Source organism: Entamoeba nuttalli (assembly GCF_000257125.1).
Source record: "Entamoeba nuttalli P19 unplaced genomic scaffold asmbl_5880, whole genome shotgun sequence".
Classification (NCBI taxonomy): Eukaryota; Evosea; order Mastigamoebida; family Endamoebidae; genus Entamoeba; species Entamoeba nuttalli.
Window position 1 is genome coordinate 1 of NW_008577744.1, and position 12,613 is coordinate 12,613.

The 12,613-nt window shown below is 24.3% G+C and overlaps 9 protein-coding genes across 9 annotated transcripts in view; 5 read left to right on the forward strand and 4 right to left on the reverse strand.

Moving 5' to 3' along the window:
• Positions 1 to 16: 16 nt before the first annotated feature.
• ENU1_141730 (hypothetical protein) lies at positions 17 to 505 on the forward strand (the record flags this gene model as incomplete). Its single annotated transcript, XM_008860336.1, has 1 exon — positions 17 to 505. The coding sequence occupies one exon, from the start codon at positions 17 to 19 to the stop codon at positions 503 to 505; it is 489 nt and encodes a 162-aa protein (XP_008858558.1).
• Positions 506 to 1,955: 1,450 nt separating this feature from the next.
• On the forward strand, positions 1,956 to 2,759 carry ENU1_141740 (hypothetical protein; the record flags this gene model as incomplete). Its single annotated transcript, XM_008860337.1, has 1 exon — positions 1,956 to 2,759. One exon carries the CDS (start codon positions 1,956 to 1,958, stop codon positions 2,757 to 2,759), a length of 804 nt encoding a protein of 267 aa, XP_008858559.1.
• A 1-nt stretch (position 2,760) lies between these two features.
• On the reverse strand, positions 2,761 to 4,107 carry ENU1_141750 (hypothetical protein; the record flags this gene model as incomplete). Its single annotated transcript, XM_008860338.1, has 1 exon — positions 2,761 to 4,107. One exon carries the CDS (start codon positions 4,105 to 4,107, stop codon positions 2,761 to 2,763), a length of 1,347 nt encoding a protein of 448 aa, XP_008858560.1.
• Positions 4,108 to 4,153: 46 nt separating this feature from the next.
• ENU1_141760 (hypothetical protein) lies at positions 4,154 to 5,101 on the forward strand (the record flags this gene model as incomplete). The annotated part of the gene is made up of 1 exon (XM_008860339.1): positions 4,154 to 5,101. The coding sequence occupies one exon, from the start codon at positions 4,154 to 4,156 to the stop codon at positions 5,099 to 5,101; it is 948 nt and encodes a 315-aa protein (XP_008858561.1).
• A 20-nt stretch (positions 5,102 to 5,121) lies between these two features.
• On the reverse strand, positions 5,122 to 6,161 carry ENU1_141770 (longevity-assurance family protein; the record flags this gene model as incomplete). The annotated part of the gene is made up of 2 exons (XM_008860340.1): positions 5,122 to 5,847; positions 5,895 to 6,161. 2 exons carry the CDS (start codon positions 6,159 to 6,161, stop codon positions 5,122 to 5,124), a joined length of 993 nt encoding a protein of 330 aa, XP_008858562.1.
• A 181-nt stretch (positions 6,162 to 6,342) lies between these two features.
• On the reverse strand, positions 6,343 to 6,837 carry ENU1_141780 (heat shock protein, Hsp20 family protein, putative; the record flags this gene model as incomplete). Its single annotated transcript, XM_008860341.1, has 1 exon — positions 6,343 to 6,837. The coding sequence occupies one exon, from the start codon at positions 6,835 to 6,837 to the stop codon at positions 6,343 to 6,345; it is 495 nt and encodes a 164-aa protein (XP_008858563.1).
• Positions 6,838 to 7,078: 241 nt separating this feature from the next.
• On the forward strand, positions 7,079 to 10,384 carry ENU1_141790 (hypothetical protein; the record flags this gene model as incomplete). Its single annotated transcript, XM_008860342.1, has 1 exon — positions 7,079 to 10,384. The coding sequence occupies one exon, from the start codon at positions 7,079 to 7,081 to the stop codon at positions 10,382 to 10,384; it is 3,306 nt and encodes a 1,101-aa protein (XP_008858564.1).
• A 364-nt stretch (positions 10,385 to 10,748) lies between these two features.
• Positions 10,749 to 12,135, reverse strand: ENU1_141800 (hypothetical protein; the record flags this gene model as incomplete). Its single annotated transcript, XM_008860343.1, has 4 exons — positions 10,749 to 10,919; positions 10,968 to 11,246; positions 11,309 to 11,891; positions 11,990 to 12,135. 4 exons carry the CDS (start codon positions 12,133 to 12,135, stop codon positions 10,749 to 10,751), a joined length of 1,179 nt encoding a protein of 392 aa, XP_008858565.1.
• A 300-nt stretch (positions 12,136 to 12,435) lies between these two features.
• Positions 12,436 to 12,613, forward strand: part of ENU1_141810 (histone H3, putative) — a gene marked incomplete at both ends in the record, with an annotated part of 423 nt that continues 245 nt past the window's right edge. Inside the window, one exon of the mRNA XM_008860344.1 lies at positions 12,436 to 12,613. This exon is cut by the window's right edge and continues 245 nt beyond it. Within this exon, the coding sequence (XP_008858566.1) occupies positions 12,436 to 12,613 (178 nt within the window).

Below are 12,613 nucleotides of genomic sequence, written 5' to 3' on the forward strand. Positions count from 1 at the left end.
ACAACAAAATAATGGTATGGGTGGATTTGGTCAACCACAAACTGGAAGTTCTTTTGTTAAATATCAAGAAACAATCAAAGAAGGATCAAATTATAAATCAATCAATTTTATGTCACAATTCAAAAATAAGTCTTTAATTGAAATTCGAACAGAAGATTATAAAGCAAATAATGGAAATAAACCTGTTCCACAACAAGGAGGAATGTTGGGAGGACAACAAAATGGATTTGGTCAACAACAAGGAGTATTTGGTACTCAACAAAATGGTTTCGGACAACAACAAGGATTATTTGGAGGTCAACAAAATGGATTTGGGCAACAACAAGGATTATTTGGAGGTCAACAAGGAGGAATGTTAGGAGGACAACAAAATGGATTTGGTCAACAACAAGGAGGATTATTTGGAGGACAGCAAGGAGGATTTGGAACAAATGGGTTTGGACAACAAACACAGGGAGGATTTGGAACAACTGGATTCGGTCAAACAACTGGATTTGGGCGTTAAGAAAATTTTAGCTCAACAATGGTAATTATTATCTTTTTTAATTAGTTAATTATTTTTTATTTTGTTTTTTTATTTATAACAAAAAGAGTATTAATAAAATATTTGAAGCATATTACTACTACTTTTTAAACAAGTAGACATTTATATATCCCTCAATTATTGTTGCAAGCTTTCCCTTGGAATAAAGCCAATCACCGAAATTATTCCTACACAAAGCGCAGTTATTTTATTTTGTTGATTATATTTTTAAAAAGTATTTCATTTAAATAAATATTATTATGGTTTCTTTATTTTTAATAACTTATAATTTATTATTTAAATAAATTTATTAAATTAGTTTATGCTTTTTTCCTTTTTTCTGACGTATACAAAAATCTTTGTTTTATTCTCAGATAATTTGTTTTTATCACATGATAATGTTTATACAACCACAGTATGTTTGATATTGGAAGAAAAATTTTATATCTTAATTAAGTTAAATACAACATAACATAAGTTGGATATATTTGTAGTTAGACTTTTTATAATGAGAAATTGTTATTCAAATGACACATCACATTCTGTTTCTTCAATAAAGTTTATTCCAAAAAAAATATTCACAATAGAATATCTGTTTTTATGGTCATTGAATAAAAAATTAGTTTTGTATATTTTTATTCATTATAGCCTGTAGTGACTTATTAAAATATAATGTAGTTTCATTCTATTCTTCTTCTTATTTATTTGTTTTAGTTCTACTCGATTTATATTTATTATATATGCTATTTCTTATATACCACCAGCATATTTCTTTTCTTTCTATTCATTTAAAATATCATTTACGTTATTTACTATATACCAAATATTACTTTTGTTCTCTTAATAGTTCTATTTTGTGTGTCATTTACTGCTTCTGTTGTTTCATTTCTTTTGTTTATTATTTGGTTTATTCTTCTTTGTTTATTTTTCAAATAGTCATACTCTTTGTTTTTTATTGTGACATTTATTTCTATTAAAATTGTTCACTATTTATGAATATGATATTTGTTGAAGTGATAACTGAAATAGTTAAACAATGTTATTGTAGTTAGTATGATGTAGCTTTGATAATAATTAAGTTTCTAATCATTGAGATACTACCTATTTTCAGTTATTCTAATATTACGTAATTTTCTGTGTGATATTGATTTATATTTCTTCTTTTTTGTAATAATTTCTTCAAATTTATAACTCGTGAAATAAATTCAGTAGATTCTATTTAAATTGAATCTAAGTTGTTTAAAGATGAAAAATTGGTAGTTTTTTTAAAGTAACAAATTCAAATTTTAGTGAATACAATGAAACAATGACTCAGTAGAATTGTTTTTAATTCAACAAAGTGAGATACTTATTCTTAGCGAATATAAAAAAGAAGAAGTAAAATAGAACTTTATTTTCATAAACTACAAAATAAACAAAACAATTAATTTCAATGAATCTTTTTGTGTGGGGTGTTTTTATTATGACACCAATTGCTGTTTGGATAGGTATATATTTTAGAAAATGGAAATATCGAAGTCATTTTACAATATTAGAAGTAGTATTTTTATTAGGATGTATTATTTTTTCTTTACATGAAGACGCTGAACCTCATTATTTACTTGGAATGACTTTGCTTCAGGAAATTATTTTATTTGAAGTTTCTATATCATATGTAATAGAAATTACTGATTTTGTTATTACTTTAAAAGAAAACAATCAAACAGATGAACTTAGAACAATTATAATGCATACAATACCTGGTTATATTGGAATTCTTTATATGTTTTATGTAAAACAGTGTGGTGGCTTAATTGTTAGATTATTATTAGATTCTGTTTCTTTACTTCTTTCAGAACTTAACCAACTTGTACCTGCTAAATATCACCAGTTATTAGATGATATTTATTCTATAATGTTTGTTATAACTCGAGTTATTTATTATTCAGTTCTAAGTGTTTATGGAATTTATATTATGTTACTTCATTGGGAATATATAGACAAGGTATTGTTTTTGATGTATTGTATATGGACAATTTATGTACTTTATGACCACGTTTATTATTGTTTTTGGAGATATTTTAGGTTTGAAATTGTTAGAATTATTAAGTTCTATTTGTTTAATAAAACAGAAAACGCCAAGACAGTTGAAGAACAAACTGAAATAAATAATAAGCAAATAGAAAGTATGACTATTCATAATGACATTAACAACTCTTTTAAAGATAACCAACAAAATGAATTTAAAAAAGATTAGATTAAAAGTTAAGACAAGTTACTCCATGTTCTTTTAATTCATTAACGTTAATAATACAATCTTCTTCTGTTTTATATAACAATGTTCTTAATTTATTATAATTTAAAATTACATTCTTTAATGAACTACAATTTTTTATTGTTACACCAATTGGTTCTACTACTGAAGAATTTTTAAGTTCTGTTAATGAAGAACAGTCTTTTATCACAAATTTTTCAATTGATAATGGAAGGGTAAGTGAATTAATAAATTGACAATATTCAACAACTAAGAATTTAATTGAAGAAGATAAAATGATTAATGAACTTGAACATTTTTCTATTTGTACATCTTCTAATGAACAACATTGATGAAGATCAATTATACATTCACAATTATTTAATTTTATTGTGTTTAATAAAGGAAGGTTTAATATTTCAGGTATCCATTTTAATGTGGCATTTCTTAATTGAGTTAAATCAATAAGATTTAATATATTAAAATCAGAATTTAATTCAGTAATAGTCATGGGTAATTCAATAGTAATTCCTTCAGTATAAATTCCATTAAGACTCACTTTTTGAATTCCATCAAATTCTTTTAATGAATATATTTTATTAACATCTTTACATTCATTAACTGGTATAAGAAATGTTGGTTCTGAATAAATTTCAATTGAATGAGGAAGAAATTGTTTTATTCGTTTAAAACATGGAGTATGTAATTCAGATAAATAACAAATAAATTTATCAATTTTATAACAGATAAAATTTCTCCAGTCAGAACTAACTAAATAAGCATTTGTTTGTTGAAGTAGTTTGAGTGAGTCTTTGCTCAATGTAGTAAAGTGAAGAATAACTTTGACAGAAGGAGATAAAGATACAATAGTTTGATATAATTGTGAAATTACTTCATCTTCGGTAATGAAAATTACTACTTTCTTTAGACATGAAAATTCTAAGAGTCGAGATATATCACTTGGAAAGACTGTGTTAATAGTTTGTAATTGTGAAAAGTGTGAAGGACATTCTGGGATATATGTTGATTGAATCACTTTATTTTCTAATTGCATTGGAATATGTCCGTTTGAGTGCCTGATACTAGAAAATCGAGAACATTCAGTTATTAACTGTTCTATTCTATTACCACAATTAAAACAGTGAATACCTTTGAACAAAAGTAATTCTTGTTTCAACGAAGAAGTTCTTGCTGGTATTTTTTTACCGTTAAACACAACAGAATAACAAGGATTTTCCTCTAATGATTGTATTGAACTAAGAGCTTTCTTGTTAATTAAAGAAAAGTTTTGGGCATCCTTTAACGAAGATAAGTAAGGAATAATTGAATGATAATGTTGTGATAACAGCATGTAAGTAAAAAAAGAAAAACAAAAGTTCTAGATCTAAAAAATAGATATGAAAAAAGGAGAACATGGTTCAATGATTGAAAAACGACCAATACCTCCAAAAAGTATTGAATGCAATGTAATAAAAGGAAGTAAAAAAGCAACAAAAAAGAAAGATGTTTATGAAACAAGAAAAACAAAAAAAGTTACTGATAATGATCATACTATAAATAAGGTTGAAGAATTTTCAATGCCAATACAAGAAAAGAGTAAAATTCAAAAACAACGTCAAAACGAAATAAAAAAGAAAGATTCAATTAACCAACAAGGACAATTACCTCTTCAAAAAGAAACACAAAGTATAACAAATAGTAATAATAATAAATGTATAAAATCAAATGGAACAATACATCTTATTATGTTAATGAGTATTTTAGATAGGATAAGTGATGAAGAAATATATGCATTAGGAGAGATTGTTGATGACCAATGGATGAATGAGATTGGAATGATTATAAATGACCCAGAAGTTAGTCCAAAAGTAGTTCAGCGTTCTTTGTTCTTAGCACAAAGTTTTCATGAAAGAGATTTAATGCCAATTAAAGAAATTCAAAAACTAGGACAATTAGTTGGAAAAGGACAATATGAAATTATTCTCAGTGGTTCATTTTTTCTTGATGAAAATATTATTCAACTTATTTTCATGGAAAGGAGGATTAAAGCATTCATATTCTGTGATGAGGCTAATCAACAATTCTTATTTATTGCATCGAATGATGGAGTTAAAGGAAGGATTTTAAAAGGCAACGATGTTTTCATGCAAAAAATTAATGGAATTTGGCAAAATTTAACATTGCCAGAATACATTTGCTCAGTAAGAATCAAAGAAAAAAACATAATATGGCTCTTTGAAACTATAAGACTCAGTGTTGATATGAGAATAAGTTGTTTTGAACAGAATAATCAAATACATATTGGAAGATATATCAAGAAATTAATGATTATTACATTTTATTAAATAATTGATTGAATTACTATTTATTCTACAATAGAATGAATGTCTCTTGCACCTTTTCCACTTATTAAATGAATTAACATTTGTATAATAAGATAGAACCAATAAATATGCAATGCTAGTAAAGAAAATAACATCAACATGAATAACCCATATGTTAAATATTTATATTTAATTGTATCAGGAACATAGTTTATGGCTATCAAACCTGCTCGGATAATGTACATAGGAAATACATATAGTCTAAATAAAGCATAAACAAACGTTAAAAAAATAAAACAAAGACTTCCAGGGATAATGTTTTCAAGATCAATTGCCCATTTTGAAAAGTACATAAAAACATCAACAATATCATGAAGAATTAAAACAAGAACTCCAATTCTGGCACAGTTATTAGTATAAGAAAATGTCATCAAAAAAACAGAACATAAATGGTGTAAGAGTGTTTCAAAGAAATCATTACGAGGAGTAGATAGAAGATGAAATAACAAGGATTGGAGATGGTATCCTAATTCCCAGTTATAAAATATAATAATACTATTAGTTTGTGGTGTTAAGGGAAAATCTTCCCAAAGTAAGGATATGTCCTGTTTTCCATTACCAAACAACACAGCAGGAACCCAATCTTCATTTTTGAATAAACAGATACCAAGAGGAGCAGTGATAAAGAAATAGATATTTTTAAATACACAATGACCAAAACGTTTAACACGTTCTTTTCTAACCTTTTTATTATTCCATTTTTTTCTCTAACAATGTGAATGTTGTAGAATTAAAAGAAAAAAAAATATCAAACATCAATACACCATTCACCAAGTTGATTTAAGACATCTTTTGTTAAAAAATATCTAAATAGAGATAAGAATATTAAAATAAATAATGATGGAAATAGATCTGATGCTTTTGGAAAATTTGATGGAATAATTAAGTTTTTAGTTTGGTATCGAGTTAAAGAAGTTGGAAAACAAATAATGGCTAATGGAATAAGAATTATTATTTGTACAATAGAAAGTTTGTCCTTGATATTTTTTGATTTTATTATTACATTTTGACGTTGAGTCATAATTTATTAATAAATAATTCTTTTTAATTCTATTTTACAACATAGTTTATACAATAAAATGAGATTGAATCATATATGAAAAGACAACTCTTAAAATAGTGTCTAATAAAACTTTAATATAACCAAAGGAATAAAAACAAATAATACGGAAAATGAAAAAAGTGAAATTAGAATTATGTTTTTAAACAATTTCGACATTGACCCAATTACTATTTGAAACTTTCAATAATTTCACATAAAGAATACCTTCTTGATAATAGGCTTTAATTCCATCTTTACTTGCATCTACAGGAACAGGAACTTCTCTTCTAAACTGACCATATAATATCTCAGTAAAACAAAAATCACCTTCATCAATTGGCATGTTCTTATTACCTGAAACAATAACCCAATTATTACTGTATTGTAAAGATAAAGACTTTTTATCAATACCAGGAACTTCAAATTTGAGTAAATAGCTTGTTCCACAATCTAATAATTCACATGGTGGTTCCCATGTCATAGAATTGAAATGTCCAACCCCACTAGGATCAACAAATACCCGGTTTTGTGAGGTCTTTGATAAATATCGAGATAGATGAATCCATTTTGGTTCAGGTTTAGCTAGTTGTTGGTTGTTTTGTGAAGGGGGAATTGCTTCAAGTGATTGTACAATAGGTGCTTCAGAACTTGACATTAATAAGTAATTAATAAGATTACTTCTTTCATCGTTTTTATTTAAGATCAAAGTGTATGATGACGTGGAAATACGTTATTATGGGTGATTTGACGTTTTATCAGAAGGAAATAAAATGAAAGGAATGAAAAGTGTGTCTATTAATAGTTTTTTTGGATATAAAACAAAAAAAGAATAACTAAAGTGATAAAAAAAGAGATATAAAAAAATATAAAAGCGAATAACTAAGAAAAGGAAAGAAATGACTGTAAACAATTATCCACTTATTCTTAAACTTACATATAATGAGATGAAAGAAATTAATACATTAACATTAAACCAGGAGTCATTAGTAAGGAATCATATTATTAATGCATTACAAATTTATGAACAACGACATAAAACTAATATTACAGAAGAGAATGTTGTAGTTATACTAACAACTTTTTTAGTTATTTTACAAACAAAAGAAATACCAGAGGAAATACATTTAATTGTATGTATTGCAATGAGAAAAATATTAAAATTTTTAAAAGATATTGACAAAGCAAAATATTTTATTTCTTCATTTATTTTTACTCAAATTAAAGAAATTGAACAAAAAGACAAAATTATTATTCAAAAATTACTTTTTATTAGAGACTGTTTGGAATATGAAAATGACATATGTATTCTTAGAAAAGGTATTAAATGGTTTATTCAATTATATGGTAATTTAGTTAATAGTAACATAAATGTCTTTATAAACAATAATATTTCTATAATATTAGAATGTTTAAATAATGTTCTACATTCAAAAATTTCACATTTTATTCAAACAGAAAATGGTTCTGAATTACATGACTTTTTATTATTTTGTTTAAATTATAATTATTGTGAATATGAAAAAGTTTATATGTTAGTTATTCGTCAGATACATGACATTTATAATGAGTATTATCTTTTAATAAAACAAACAAATTCAATTTTTAAAGTCTTTAAAAAAGATATTATTCCTCATTTACTTACTTTAATTTCTCTTCAAAATATTATTTCTACTGAAGAGTATCATCTTTCTCAAGAAGTATTTTCATTTTTAAATGATATTTTCAATAGTTCATTTAAAATGAAAATAGAAATGGAAAGTTATCTTGTTCAAATGATTTATTTAATAGACTTTATTTATAATGATCGTACAGATTCTAAATATCAAATTCCCAAGGAAAGAGGAGATCAAATATTACAATGTATTTATACTAATCTGAAAAGTGTATTATCAATGAATAATTGTATGGCAAAGTTATATATTAACTATGATTGTGATGAATATTGTACTGATCTTTTTCAATTTTTTATAATGACATTATTTAAACAAATTAATGCACAAGGTTATCATTTACTTCTTCCTTTAACTTTACAATGTCTTCAAATGATTGTACCATTTAAACAAAATGATGGTTTTGATTGGAAAACTTCATTAAATAGAAAAAAAGAATGGAGAGTTATTGGTGCATTATTTAATGATAATTTTGACATTGGTATTGATGAATATTTGAAATTAAATAACTTTAAAGAGAAAACAACTAATATCATCGCTCAAATGTTTGTAGAAATCCCACAAATTAATAAAATTAAAATGGTAGAATATTTTTTACAACCAAATGAATTTAATGAAAAAGTATTTATTGATTATATTAAACAAATAGGATATGTGACAATGTCATTAAGTCAAGCATTTATTTCTATTATAAAGAATATTTGTTTACCTCAAGATAAATTAAAAACAAAAAAGTTATTTGATCTTTTTGCTAAAGAATATATTAATGAACATCCAAATGAAAAATGTTCTTCTAATGACATTTCAAATGCATTTATTGAAATATTATCAAAACCTTCTTCTTTTGAAGAATATTTAAATGTATTAAAAGAAAATTATTGTGATAAACATGAATTAAACCTTATTTTCTTATTTGTTTCTTCTCATCCTTTAATTGTATTGAATAGATTACCAACTACAACTCCAACATTATTATTAAATGAAGAAATAGAATTAAGAGAGTCATTATGTCGAAAAGAAGTTGAAGTTAATACAGAAGTTTATAGTCAATTTTATAACATTTTTTGTAATTTAATTCTCAGCGTATTAGCCAAATCAGAACGGTTTAACGAACTAGAAAAAAATTTATATGAACAAATAATTATTCATTCAATACAATTTGATGAATATGTTATTATTAAAAATTCTATCCATCAATTACTTCAATTAAGTGGAATATTAATTGAAGATAAATTCTTTTACGAACCAACAAAATTACATGCTACAATTACTTTAATTCAACAAATAAGTGAAACTCTTCCTTTTCTTATTGAAATTAAAGAAGTTGTGTTATGTATTGCCAAATTAGAAGAATATGATCTTATTATTAAAAATAAATCTAAACCATTTATTTCATTTATTCAAATAAAACAAGAAGAAAGCAGTTGGTTAAGTACCTTTTTATATAATAATTCAAACCATGACAAAATAAAAGAATATATTAAAGGTAAAACTAAAGATATTGATTTATTTAAACATTTAAATGATGATAATGTAATTAAATTTATTAAATTTCTTATTAATCTTATTAAAGAAGTAAATGAACACGAACGATTAGAAATTCTTACTGTACTACAACTTATTATATTTTCTAAATCAGAACAATTAATAAATATTATTCCATTATTGTTAAATGAAAAAACTTTTGCAATTGAATCATTCTCATTCTTTGAATTATGTTTCAATACTATTGTTTTTGCATTAACGATAAATGTTTCAACAAATATAGAACATTTGATTGATTTTATTTCTTCTCAACCTTATGAACATTTTACTCCTATTAATCATCTTGTACATTTATTTTTTGAGCAAATGAATAATAACCCAACTGCTGTTCAACGTATTGTTGAAAAGAAACCAATTTTAATGCCAATTGCTTGTAATGAATTATTAAAAACAGTCAATTCTTTAACAGTTAAAACAGTATGTTCATTTATTCAACATTTACCAAGTGGTAAAGCAAGAGATTCAATTATTAAAACATTAATACTAGCTGTAAAAACAAATGAAACAAATGAAGGATGGGAAGATTGTTTAAATGAATCAATTAAAACAATGATATTAAATCATTCAATAGAAAAAGAATGGTTATCTCTTTGTAAAAAACCAGAAGTTCAAATAAATAAAATCATTGAACAACTATCTAACATTACTATCAATGAAAAAGAAACTAATATTATTGCTCAAATTATACTTGAACTAATTTATTTACAAAGAGAAAAGAGTTTTAATGAAAATATTGAACAAGAAGGTATTCAAATATTAATAAGATGTTATCAACTAAATAAGGACATTGGTCAAATGATTCAAAAACAATTACAATCTTTACAAACTCAATATTCAAAAGAATTTTGTGAGGGAACATCTTTATATACAAATATTATAAAACTTTTACCAAAAGAATTGTATCAAGACTGTCTCCCACCAGATGATAATAAAGAAATTAGAGAAGTAGCTGTTGATGTAAAAGAAATAAAAAATGAAAACAATTAATTTCAATGATATTTAAAAATTATTTAATTTCACATGTATAAGTCATCATCATCATAATCCATATCTTCTGCATAACCATCTGGCATTTTGAAGGGGTCTATTTCTTTTGATACAAAATATTCAATTGGAAGATCCTGTTCTCTTTTTTCAACAATTGTTTCAAAATAATTAATGAAAGAATTATTTTTTGATATTACCTGTCCACATTTAGTTGGTTTATTTTTTGTAGATAAAAGATACAAGTTATTCATTAAATAAACATTGAAAATATGACAGTCAAAATAACAATGATGTATTTTACTATGAAGATTAATTTAAAATATTTAAATTAATGAATATGAAAATAATGTTAGATAATAACAAACTAATATTCTTCTGACTTTTCATCTTCTTTTATCATTCGTTGAATTAAACCATTTTTTAATAATTCTAAACCAAGACATTCAATTCCATTCTCTTGAAAAATACTGTTTAGTATATCAAGAATTGTTTGACGATAAATTGTTGAAACGTGTTCATAACTATAAAATGTATTCTATTGATTAGATTTTTATATTAACTTAGTTATAATATAAACACAAACAATACAATAGTCAATCCATTGACTTTGAAGTATAAATTGTAAAATTGATTGATACCGTGAATTAATCATTGATTGAACAATTCCAATTAATTGAATTCTTTCAGTAGTAATATTTCCATTATTATATTTTAAATGATGTGTTATATAATCAGAATATGTAATAAGTTCATTTAAACAAATTGGAACAAATTCTGGTTCAATAATAATTTGATCATTAGTACAACCTTTAAGCATTGAAAGAATAATGTCAAGTCCATTTTGAACAAACCCCTTACTTGTCTTAATGATAAATATTAATTTAATTCTTTTTTAATTAAATAAATGAAAAAACTAAAACAAACGGAAGTGAAAATTGTTTTATAAAATGGTTTAATAAGTTCATTAGTATTAAATTGCAGATTAATAGAAACACATTTAATAATAGAAATTGTTTGAAAAAGTAATGTAACATTATAAATCATAACTTCATCATAATCATCTCCATAATTTCCTTGTTGTATAAACACATTAAGTAATTTATCAATAAAACATTGTTTTGAAAGCCATTCAATTCCAACAAATTGTTCTTGTTCTTTATACCTTAATAAATCATTTAATAATGAATATACTTCATCAATATCTAAACATTTCATTAATTCATCAATTGGTAATTCTTGTTCTACTATAACTTGAAACATTGTAGAATTACTAGAAACAAGTAATTCATCTATTACTTTAATAATACAACTAAGAGTATTAGTATTTTCTGAATCAATTGTTTCAATTAATGCTGTTAAGAAATCATTTTTTTCAAATAAATAATCTTTAATTTTTGGAAGATTATTACATAACACTCTCGTTGCATTATTTTGTAATTGTTCCGTACTTACTTCTATTCCACAAATATAACTTATTAATTGTGTTATAATTTCTTCTCTACAAAAACTAAATAAAAAGTTAATTAAATTCTTTTAAATTTAATTTTAGGTATACTTCTCTTTTTTTTTTCTTGTTATACCCCTTTTTTATTCATAATAACAAACTACTCTTGTAAATGTCTATTATAATATAATTCATTTGAAAAATCATTGTTATTTAATATTTTCTTTAAACTATTAACACCTCCTTTAATAAGTCTATTAACAGATACTCCGCTCGATTTCACCCCACTTCGTTCCAAATACGACATTATTGATTTCATCAAGTTCTTCAGTTTTCTTTTTTTTAGAATTTCTTTTTACTTTTCTTTCATTTCTTTTTATTTCTAAGTTCTTAACTAAACATTTTTGTGTCTTTTCCTTTTGTTTTAAAACACAAATTATTTCTATTTTTATTATTTTTATTGGGTTTCAACAAAAAGAGAAAATAGAAAATCTAATCTCCTTTTTCTCTTTTAGGGTTTTCACAAAACCTTAAAATTTTTAATTTTCCATTAAAATAAGAACTATTTAAATCCTTCAATCTCAAAATATAAATCAAATCTACTCAAATGGCAAGAACAAAAGGAAATAATACTGAAAGACCAACTACTTCTAAACAACCAAGAAAATATTATGCACCTAAATCTGCTTCTAAAAAAGCAGCTGTTTCTTCAAAGAAAGCAGTTGCAGGAGTTTCACAAAAGAAACCAGTAGCAAGACATTCTCATCCAGGAATTAAAGCTTTAC